The 11603-nt window shown below is 45.3% G+C and overlaps 1 protein-coding gene across 1 annotated transcript in view; it reads right to left on the reverse strand.

Annotated features, from left to right (window-relative positions):
* B4GALT5 (beta-1,4-galactosyltransferase 5) overlaps positions 1-9906 on the reverse strand; it is an 80658-nt gene extending 70752 nt beyond the window's left edge. The window contains exon 1 of the mRNA XM_008961466.4: positions 9603-9906. Coding sequence (XP_008959714.3) covers positions 9603-9717 — 115 coding nt within the window. The 5' untranslated portion in view covers positions 9718-9906. The remainder of the gene's footprint in view (positions 1-9602) is intronic.
* Between the last annotated feature and the right edge of the window lie 1697 nt (positions 9907-11603).

The following is an 11603-nucleotide window of genomic DNA, read 5'->3' on the forward strand; positions in this document are numbered from 1 at the left end:
GTGGATCACCTGAGGTCAGGAGTTCGAGACCAGCCTGGCCAACACGGCAAAGCCGCATTGCTACTAAAAAAAATAAATAAATAATAATAAAAAAATAGCCAGGTGTCATGGCGCTCGCCTGTAATCCCAGCTACTCAGGAGGCTGAGGCAGCAGTATCACACGAACCCAGGAAGCAGGGGTTGCAGTGAGCCCTGATCGCACCACTGCACTCCAGCCTGGGCAACTGAGACTCCATCTCAGGAAAAAAAAAAAAATACAGATTCAAAATAACTATATCATGAATCCTAAAGCCAGTCTACTATCATTTTTGGTCTATCTGGTTTGACTACCTTAGGTTGGCAATTCTGTCATTTTTCTGAACAGGAATAAAACATTTTTTTCCTTTTTCAATTACATAAGCAAGACACAACACACTATTTAGGAAAATACTATTTTATGACCTTCACCAGCCAAGTCTACCAATCAGCAAATACATACATCCTGATCAGGAATACAATTTAGGCTTGGTTCCTGAAAGTAGAACTTAAAATGGGATAATGAGCAGCTCTGTGAGGAAAAAATAACCCTGTCTCTCCATCTTCCCAAGCTTATGATTGTTCAACACAGTAGAATTAAGAAGAAGGTTTAAATGTCAATTATCCATACTTTTAGGACTACTTGGGAGGGGGTGGAAAAAGTTACCTCTTTACTGATATTTAAATATCCTACAACTTTTTAATAAAAATAATACACAGTTGTGCTCACTAGCATACCCTGGATCCACTGACATGTAAAAACACAACATTGCTGTCTTACAACCTACTCTTTCCGGTACCCAATACCCCACAATATTTTTCATCTTTATAATTAGGCTACTAACCACCTAAGAGAACTGTTCATAATTGATGACAGTAATGAAGGTGCCTCAGAAACAATGAACAGGTTCACTTCTGATTGCTGCAAAGTACCTGGGTAGCTCCGTCACCTGCAAAGGCAGAGGAACAATACCCAGGGTCTAATAATTGCTTACTCAAACTAACAAAAGGAGAGAAAAAAAGGAGGAAGTAGAGAAGGGGCAGCACTCTAAATTATTTAATGTGATTCCCATGCTTGGGAAAACACTGAATTCATGCAACCAGCAGGAGCTGGAATGCGCCTCAGTATAAAACGCACCATATAAAAAGAATTACTGGATCCAAATGCAATATTCATTTTCATTTAACATCCAACTACCTAGAGGATTGAGGTAATGAGTCTGGGGCTCTATTTCACACTTAAAAGCTGAAGTGTGAAGCCAGAGGAAAGGACTGGCTTAGCAAATCAAAATGTAAAAGGATTAGCCTACAGGACAAAAAAAAATGGTCCAAAAAAAGGAAAAAATGGTCTTAACATCCCAAAGATATTTCCAAAAATTCTTTCTGATTTTCTTTCCTTTGACCAAGACAGCACAATTTTCCCTCCCTTCCTTAGTGACAATGATTTCAAAGATAGATTTCCATGTAGAGACACCAAGTCTGGAGTTCCCAGGCTAATGTCCGAAAGCAATGGCACTGCACAGTGGGGACCTTGCCATTCACCCCAAAGACTGAAACTATAAAGTCTGAAGATTACACACAAGCATGTCACCATTCTCACCGCAGCAGTCTGGGGAGGAGATGAAGTCAACGGGAAATCAGAACTTTAAAAGACAGTGTCTTTACTTGACAAAATTATTCCTTCTTTACTTCAAAGGTTCAATTCACACATGCTCAGAATCATGAAACTTCAGATCTGAAAGAGACCCTAGAATCTGCACAATAGTCCAGTCTCCTCAGTTCACAGAAAACAGGAAAAAAAATTCATACCTAGTTATTGGTAAAGTCAGACAGGAGCCCAAACCTAATCTCAGTTTAATATGAGCATGAGACCAAGAGGGCACCTCCTATGGTTATAAATAAGAATCATAAGGCCGGGTGCAGTGGCTCACACCTGTAATCCCAGCACTTTGGAAGGCCAAGGAGGATGGATCACCTGAGGTCTGGAGTTAGAGACCAGCCTGGCTAACATGGTGAAACCCCATCTCTACTAAAAATACAAAAAAAAAAAAAAAATTAGCTGGGCATGGTTGCAGGTGCCTGTAATCCCAGCTACTCAGGAGGGTGAAGCAGATTGAGAATCACTTGAACCCAGGAGGCGGAGGTTGCAGTGAGCCAAGATCGCACCATAGAACTCCAGTCTGGGCAACAAGAGAGCGAAACTCCGTCTCAAAAAAAAAAAAAAAAAAAATCATAAACATAAGGACCTTTGTGTCAAGCTCTGTGCTAAGCCCTTTTATGTGCATATTCTACTTAATTCTGACAAGTAGCTTGAGAAAGGTAGTATCCTCTATTTGAAAACAAAACGAATCTGCCCACTCCAAGCTGATCTGAACCCAGATCTCTTTTCAACCACATTGTATGTGCTTCAGGAATATCTTAATAATTCTCAACTTTGGGCAAGTTAATGACTCAACTTGACTTATATGATCATCTATAAATTGAGAGACATAGTCAAAAGTTTAGAATTCAAAGATCTCCCATAACTGATAACATGACACTCAAATGCTGGGTACCTGGGTAGCTCCAGGATTTTAAGTGCATCTTAAAATCCCATTAATTTTTCCTCACAATTTTCTACAAAACATAACTCGTGTGCAAAGGCAAGCATACCTTTATTGGCTACTAGAAAGTGAAGAACAACTGCCCTTTTCCCCACAGTGCACACAGGCCTGCCTCTTCTCTTCAGCCCACACCCAACCTGCTTGCTTACGATTATCTGTTTGTCTTAGCCAGTGGTAACCTCCCTTTTTCTCTATTCTCTGACAGGCCTCAGCAGCATTACATTGCTCACTTCTTACGTGCTAAGGTTTTTCTTTGCCTTATGTGATTAGATGTGCCCAACATACTTCCAAGATCTAAAAAGCAGCAAAATTTAGGGAAGCAAGAAGTCAATTGTATTCTGGCCTTCTGCTGCTTTGGAATTTCTGCTCTCTCAGAGAGCTCTAAAGAGGCATGGCAACACAGAGCCCCTGCTTCCTGGTGATTATTATACAAGGCTCCCACTGGTCTGTTCAGCTGGGGCGGGGGGAGTCGATGCTGGAACAGAATCATCTGCCGGCTAGGTATCCTGGAACAGTAATTAATACTGTTTGAATGGCTGAGACTATCCAAAACCAACCACTTTCTTTCTACTAAAGAAAATTTCAACTCCAAACCCAAGACCTGGCTTCCAATATAGCAAAAACTCCACAAAGAGAACATAAAACATCACCAAAGTCCTGGTCAAAAGTGGTGCTGTTTACTTTTGTAACATCAACCTGTTCTCCAAACATGGCTTCCTCCTAAGAAGAAGGGACAACACTATACTCAAATACGCGCGCAAGAGTGCATGTGGATTTGGAGCAAAAAAAAAAGGTGTCCTTCACAGGATAAGGCTCTTTAATTCTCTAAAGTGAAGTAACCCATATTTCCCCATATGTATTTCATTCTAGAAAGCTCAGAAACTGAGTGTGCTGAGGGATTCAGAGGGCTTTTTCATGTCAAGAAAAAAAAAAGGCTATTTTCAGACTACACTTGAATGGGGAAAATCTGAAATTTTCATGTGGTTATTAGGAAAAGTTGTATTTGATTATATAAAACATGTATCTTCTCTAAAATCGTTGTTTGGAGACAGGGTCTCACTCTGGGTGCCCAGACTGAGTGCAGTGGTTCAATCATGGCTCATTGCAGCCTCGACCTCCCAGGCTCAGGTGATCTTCTGACCTCAGCCTCCCGAGTAGCTGGGATTACAGGCATGCACCACATCCAACTAATTTTTTTGTATTTTTAGTAGAGACGAGGTTTCACTATGTTGCCCAGGATCGTCTTGAACTCCTGGACACAAGGAATCCGCCCATCTTGGCTTCCCAGAGTGCTGGGATTAAAGGCATGAGCCACCTTGCCCAGCCTTTTTTTTTTTTTTTTTGTCTAAAATCTTAGGAATGGCCGGGCACGGTGGCTCACACCTCTAATCCCAGCACTTTGGGAGGCTTTGGTGGGCGTATCATCTGAGGTCAGAAGTTTGAGACCAGCCTGCCTGGCCAACATGGTAAAACCCCGTCTCTACTAAAAATACAAAAAAAAAAAAAAAATAGCTGGGCATGGTGGCAGGCGCCTGTAATCCCAGCTACTTGGGAAGCTGAGGCAGGAGGATCACTTGAACCCAGGAGGCGGAGGTTGCAGTGAGCCAAGATCATGCCACTGCACTCCAGCCTGGGTGACAGAGCGAGACTTCATCTCAAAAAATAGTAAGATAAAAATAAATTAAAATCTTAGGACCAATGTTTATGTAGAATGTAAATGAATTATCAACTTTCTATATATGAAAGCATCTCACTAGCTTTATTGAGGTATGATTTCTTAAAAATTCTCTAAAAGATTGACTAAGATGCAGTTCTAGTTTTTCAAAGGGCTTTGGGATTTTTTGAAAGTATCAGATCATTGAAATCAAGTCACTTGCTCAAGGTCATTCGGTCAAATCAGGTAAGATTAGAATTACTGGCTCCTGCCTTCCAAAAGCCAGCCATAAATCAAATTTCTCTTGGAACTAAGCAGGCCAAAAATGTCAAAATCATTCCCCATCTCTTTTCTTCAGTAATCAAGGAAAGAGAAAAATTAGTTTAAATGTAGAACAGAATTTCAATTAATAAAATGTCATCGGCCAGGCGCAATGGCTCACGTCTGTAATCCCAGCACTATGGGAGGCCAAGGTGGGCAGACCACAAGGTCAGGAGTTCGAGACCAGCCTGACCAACATGGTGAAACCCCATCAAAAATTAGCCGGGTGTGGTGGCAGGTGCCCGTAATCCCAGCAACTCAGGAGGCTGAGGCAGGAGAATTGCTTGAACCCAGGAGGCGGAGGTTGCAGTGAGCTGAGATTGCGCCACTGCACTCTAGCCTGGGCAACAGAGCGAGACTCCATCTCAAAAAAAAAAAAAAGTCATCAATGCATAAACAATTACCCCTAACCATGCACAGGCACCTCTCTTGAAACCGATAACTGTTTCGACAATTTGCTAAGGTCAGTAACCTCTACACAACCTTGCCATATGATGGTACCATAAACTTATTAAGATTTTAAATCAGCACCTCATATGTATATTTATAAATAGCTCGCTTCTGTTATCTTTTAAAAGACCTGATCAGACTGGAGTAAGGAAGTACTCTGAGCTCTCGGATTTTTTTTTAAGTTAACAGGTCATAAATAAGTTCAAAAGTTTTCTGCAGAACCCTGAAGGGAATAGGGATATTTCAACATTGCAAATAAAACAAGTGATTAAATAAATGAGAATCATAAAGGCCAGGGGGTAGAGGGTTGAAGAGAGGGGACATCACATTTTTATGCAACATTATTACCTTGCTCCTTATCAAATCCACCACTTTCTCTTTTTCACTCTCTCACTTTCTGTCCCAACCTTCTCCTTTTAAATTGCTGATATAAAACACTACTTCCAAAATTAACAATACAAACACAACTCCCGGCCAGGCACGGTGGTTCACGCCTGTAATCCTAGCACTTTGGGAGACTGAGGTGGGTGGATCACTTGAGGTCGGGAGTTCGAGACGAACCTGGCCAACATGGTAAAACCCCATCTCTACTAAAAATACAAAAATTAGCCAGTGGTGGCAAGCGCCTATAATCCCAGCTATTCTGGAGGCTGAAGCAGGAGAATCCTTTGAACCTGGGGGGCAGAGGTTGCAGTGAGCTGAGATCACACCATTTCACTCCAGCCTGGGCAAAAGAGCGAAACTCCGTCTCAAAAAAAAAAAAAAAAATTCCAACAAAGTCGTATTTTTAAAACATTAAATGGATCAAATGGTATTATTATAGTAGCTGAGGGCATTTTATATTTTTTGCAAACACACTATTAATAGTCTTATTTAGTAATTTTCCTCATATCCAATTTTCTATGTGAGATGGTACCCCATTTCACGGATGACTCTCAAGTCCAAGAAAAGTTTCCTTTGCTCTTAGAATACGGGTCACCCACATTAAGTGGCATTAGAGCTCAAAAATACTAAGTTAATGGTTAGGCTGAAATTTTGGCTGGGTTACAGTATACATGGACAATTCATAACATTTATAGCTACATGATTTTTCTTATTTCAAATTCAAGTCTACTATTTCTGAATCTCTTGGAGTGATGATATCTCTAGCCCTTGAGCACAATGTAGCCACAGGGTATACAAAGCAAATCAAAAGCAAGCACTGGAAAAAGTTAAACCTAGAAGGAAATATAAGTCCAATAATTCCACTGTGCCAGAAAACAGAATTGTCATTGGGAAATTTATTAAAGTGAACTACACGAAACTGCTGATATACAACTGTTTTTGACCTGCAAAAACAGAAATTTCATATGGCTCAACCTAATGTTATTTTCTGTTATTTTCTCTCTCTCTTTTTTTTTTTTTTTTTTTTTGTGTGTGTATGAGACAGAGTCTCACTCTATTACCCAGGCTGGAGTGCAATGGCGCAATCTCGGCTCACAGCAACCTCTGCCTCCTGGGTTCAAGTGATTCTCCTGCCTCAGCCTCCTGAGTAGCTGGGATTACAGGCACCTGCCACCACGCCCGGCTAATTTTTGTATTTTTAGTACTGACAGGGTTTCACCATCTTGGATAGGCTGGACTTGAACTCCTGACCTCATGATCCACCCACCTTAGCCTCCCAAAGTGCTGGCATTACAGGTGTGAGCCACCGCGCCCAGCCAACCTAGTATTATTTTCTAAGCTCATTTTAATAACTGTTCAAATAAGGTCTTCATAACCCAAGGAACACAAAACAACCTTCTATTTCTCCAGATTGCCTTAACCTCGAAAAAATTTGCCGCCCCACTGTCCAAAGCTAGACATTCTAAAAATTTAAGTTCAACAGAGCCTGTGCATCATAGTGAGATCCTGTCTCTACAAAAAACTGTTTTAAAAGTTAGCCAGGCAGGGTGGCATGTACCTGGAGTCCCAGCTACTCAGGAGGCTGAGGGAGGAGGATCCCTTGTGCCCAGGAGATCAAGGCTGCAGTAAGCTATGAGCATCACTGCACTACAGCCTGGGCAACAGAGACTATCAAAAAAAAAAAAAAAAAAAAATTAGTAGGAAGGGCAAACAGCTAAATGTAACTACTCCACATCCTTTTTTTATTGTTCCCCTTTCTCACGAACAAAATTTCCATCCTAAGTAGAATTCCCCTTCAGAAGGCTTACATTCAAGGGGATACAGTACTAATGAAAATGTAAGTGCTCTGCCTCTTTTTCAGCTATCAGTGATATAGGATTCTAGGCATGGCAGTAGCACATCGCTTTACACAGGGGTTCCACTGACCTAAAAATCTACTGTTGAGGAATTTTAATTAAATTGATAAGTTCCATTTCTGTTGAAGAATCTGGCTCCTAACCTTTCTATCAAGAGGGTGATTACCATCCCAGTGGGATATAGTTTTCCATTTAGATATAGCTGATTTATGGACTCAGACCAGAAGTACCTGTCACTTTCACAAAAGGAGAAAAAAAGGATTATGGCTCTAAGACTGCCTCTAGGTCCAAATCCCATCTTTTCACACCCATTTTTATTAGAGTCTAATAGCCAACATGCTAATGAACTCTTTTCTCAGTTAATTCCACTAATTAGTTTTCTTGTTCTGCCAGAATCCCAACTCTTTTACAATCTACTCATCAAATCCATCAGGCCACATATTATGCCTTCCTAGAGGAACACTTTTCCTGATGACACTTTGTAAACAAGGCAATCTGATGCTGCCTGTTCTATCTTCCCAGATCTAGTTGATAGTTCAAAACATCAACATTAACCACAAGTAAAATATGCTTAAAAAAATAATCAGGAGACGATCTCCTGCTCTATCTGGAAATTTCTCTATTCAGCTAGTTCTGTGTTGACAGGTCAACAGAGAATGGCACTAGTTATTGCTACAATCCTAAAAGGCATTTCCCTACAGCTAAACCATCAACCCTTTCCTAAAATCCATATAATCCAAAATTTTTCTAGCAGAATTTACTCTCCCTGCCCCTACCCCAGCAGCATCTTCTGATCATTTTTCACCATAAACTGAGGTTTCCTCATAGTGATGCCAAGTCAGGCAAACACATTCCTTAAGCGTTCCACCTAACTCCCTTCTTCCTGGAAGTTACATGTAATAGCTGCCTTTATTTACTTATTTTTAAAACTCTTCAAGCACCAGGTACAGTGGTAAGTGCTTTTAAAGAACATGTATCTACTTCCATCCTTAACACTGTATGAGATTGGGACTCACATTCCCATTTTACAGAGGAGAAAAGCAAAGGCTTAGTAACCTGCCCAAGGTCATACAGGGCAGAGATTGGAATCCAAGTCTGACCTCTGTGTCCTCCGCTCTTAACCCTCATGCTGTCTTTCCTTCTGATCTCTTCCTGTCCTAACTGGTGCCCTGTGGTCTTATAAAAGACTATGCTTGGGGCAGGCGGGGGAGGGGTGGGAGGGTCAGTTTCTCCAGAGACCGCCTTTCCTTTAAAGGATAAGACTTTGAAAAGAAGGAGTACCCATTACATCTTTCCTCCATGCTCCCCCTTCTCACCTGGTACCATTTCCCAAAGGCCCCAATCATATCCCCTTCTCTACGGCCAATTTAAACTTCTCCTTTGTCCCCAGAGCAGGCACTATCCAATACTGAAGAACCACACCATCTACCCTCAAGGCTAGGAGAGGGCAGAAGTGGAAGAAAGGAGAACACAGACAGCACCCCTTCCCCAGGTCTTCAGTTGAGAAAGCAGCTGTGGCTGAAAGTCTGGGGGGCTGGGGGCAAAGGTGACAAGGATGTGCCCTTGTGGGTACGCGAGGTGGGGGGGGGGGGAGATGGGGAAGAGGCATGGGACGCTCAGGGGATTAGCAGGAGATTGAATGGGGGTGGACCTCTGTAAGGGGAAGGGGGGTGCCACCGGCAGGCAGAGAGATCAGGCCACTGAAGAGGTGAACGTGAGTTAGGGAGGAGGACCTGGAGGTGGATGTAATAGGGGAAGTAGAGGAAGAAAGGGGAGGGAGGGGGCTCACGGGAGCAGGAAACGATGGAGTCACGGGGAGTGGGGGAGGATGGATGGGAGCTAGAAGGCGGGGCGGCCTGGGACCCGGGCACATGGGCTCGGCGAAGAGCGGGCGCGCCGCGGGGGACTGGGGTGCGGGGAATGCCGGGAATGGGGGTTCGAAGAGACCCCGGGGAAGGGAAGGGGAAGCGGGAGTTCTCGAGCAGAGGAGCGGGAAGTGGGAGTTCCAGCGAGGCAAGAGCGGGAAGGGGGTTCCGGAGCAAGGGGCGGGCGTGAAGGTACAGTCAGGTTCGCGAGGGTGGCGTTAGGAGGGGCGGGGTGGGCCGGATGCTAGCGCGGGAGAGGGATCCCGGGAGCCCGTTGGGGTGCGGAGGGCAGGAATGTCCTGGCGTCCCCGAGAGCCGGACCAGGACTCCGGAGTCTTCGGAGGACCAGGCTCAGGGCCGCCTCCCGGCCGGGGCCCCTTAAGGAGGGGCGGGGATTCCCCGTGTCCCTCAAGGCCAGAGCGGCAGCCGCTGCGGTCCCAAGCCCCCTTCCTACCTATGCCGGGCGCCACATAGACGAAGTAGAGCAGCGAGGACGAGAGAGAAAAGAAGAAGAGCGCGGCGAGCAGCGAGCGGCGCGGCAGCCGCAGCAGCCCCCGGCGGGCGCGCATGCTGCAGCCAGGCGGCCGCTAGAGAGCCAGGCTGGGCCTGCTCCCGCAGCTCCCCGTCCGCCGCCTCCTGGGCCGCCGCCGCCACCGCCTGGGCCTCGGCCACCGCCTCCCGGGCCTCGCGGGCCGCCACTCGCCGCCGCCGCCGCCTCGCCGCTCCCAGCCGCTGGCCGTCGCGGGCCGGGCCACATGAAGCGGGCGGGGGCCAGAGCGGCCCCGAGCGGGCGCAGCGGCGGGGGCGGAGGCGGGGCGCACGCGCGGGAGGCGGGGCCAGCGCCGCCGGGCACCGTCGCAAAAGAACCGCGCGCTTGCGCTAAGCCGCCGACCCTCGCTCGGCGCCCACAGCAGCCCGCATGGAATATCGCCAAATGGCGACAGACCCTCTCCCAGTGCGGCCACCGCCCAGGCTTTCGGGGAACGTCTCCCAAGTGCTCCGCGCTAGCTCGCCCCCCATCTCGGGGGCCAAGGGGCCATCTACAAAGTCTGACTCATCTCGTTGTCCACTGCAGCAGAAGAGTGGGGACTGCAAGGCTTGGGAGTTTGGCCTGGTATACACCCTCATTCATTCATTCATTCAATTCACCATTTATTTATTGAATGCCAGACACAGTTGTTGGCGCTGGGCATGCTACAGAGAAAAAAACGATAAAAATCTCTGTCTACTTGAAACTTACATTATGTGAGAGATAAAAGAAACAAATCAGCTAGTAATATCAGGTACTGGTAACACATATGAATACGATAAAACAGGAGGATGTATTGCAGGCAGGCTGGAGTGGTCAAGGAAGGCCTCACTGAGCAGTGACACGAACTGAGATATAAAAGGGTGAGAAAGCGCCAGCTTTTTTGAATAAGCTGGGGAAAAAGCAGTCATACCAGGGGGAACAGCAGGTGTAAAGGCCCTGAGGTAGGAAAAGGGCTGATCTGCCCCCGAGTTGAATCCAAGGCCAACATGGATAAAATCCAGTGAAGTAGGGGGGGAAATAGGGATGAGCTTGGAGCTGTAGTCAGGGATCCTACTGTATCAGAAATAGCATAATGATAACAATTGTCAATGTCTCTAGACTTCTGCTGAGAAACATGGACTTTACTCATGCCATGAAATTCCCCCACCAGTCTTGAGATGTGTGCTGTTATTATTACTATCATACAAGTGAGGAAACTGAGGTTTCTAGATGGAAAGGCAATTCACCCAAGCCTTGCAGTAAGGGCTTAAATCAAAACTGGCCTGTCTCCCATGTCAGGCCCTTGACCTCTAGGTTGTAACTGTCTCAGCAGTCTGTATGGCCTCTAATTCTTATCCTGCAGGCAAATCGGTATCCTATCCCCATCACCTGGGTATGGGACCATATCCAAAAAAATGCTTTCAGATCAGCATCAGCTCAAAGGACCTCAGAAGGCAATGAACAGTCCTAGAAATTTATGGCAAGAAGCAGTAGCCTCAAGGAGCTGGACTGAGGAGGCCAGTGTCCCTGTGTAGACATATCTGAAACTAGGGTACTGTCTTGGAATGCCAGAAGCAGTGGGGAGGGGAGAGGACTTTGCAGGGATTCTGTGAGAATCAACAATAATCCTGATTTATATTCCTAAAGTGATTTCTACTTTTTACAGTGTTTCTTTGATCCTTTAAGTGGGGAGTCTAGAGCCACACTGCCCAGGTTCTCTGACTCCCAGCTTTTCCATTGTTAGCTGTGTGACCTCACGCAAGTTAAACTCTCTGTGCCTCAGTAAAATGGAGGAGGTTATTAGCAACCTCATCAGGTTGTTGCGAGGATTTAAGTAATACATGTAAAGTGCACATAGTAAGTGTGCTTAGCTGTCACCTAATTCAAAACCCCTGGAGAATGGTATGGTGGAAGAGAAGAGGCTTAAACGACCAAAAAGGAAAG

This window comes from Pan paniscus, chromosome 21 (assembly GCF_029289425.2).
Source record: "Pan paniscus chromosome 21, NHGRI_mPanPan1-v2.0_pri, whole genome shotgun sequence".
NCBI classification, from domain to species: domain Eukaryota; kingdom Metazoa; phylum Chordata; class Mammalia; order Primates; family Hominidae; genus Pan; species Pan paniscus.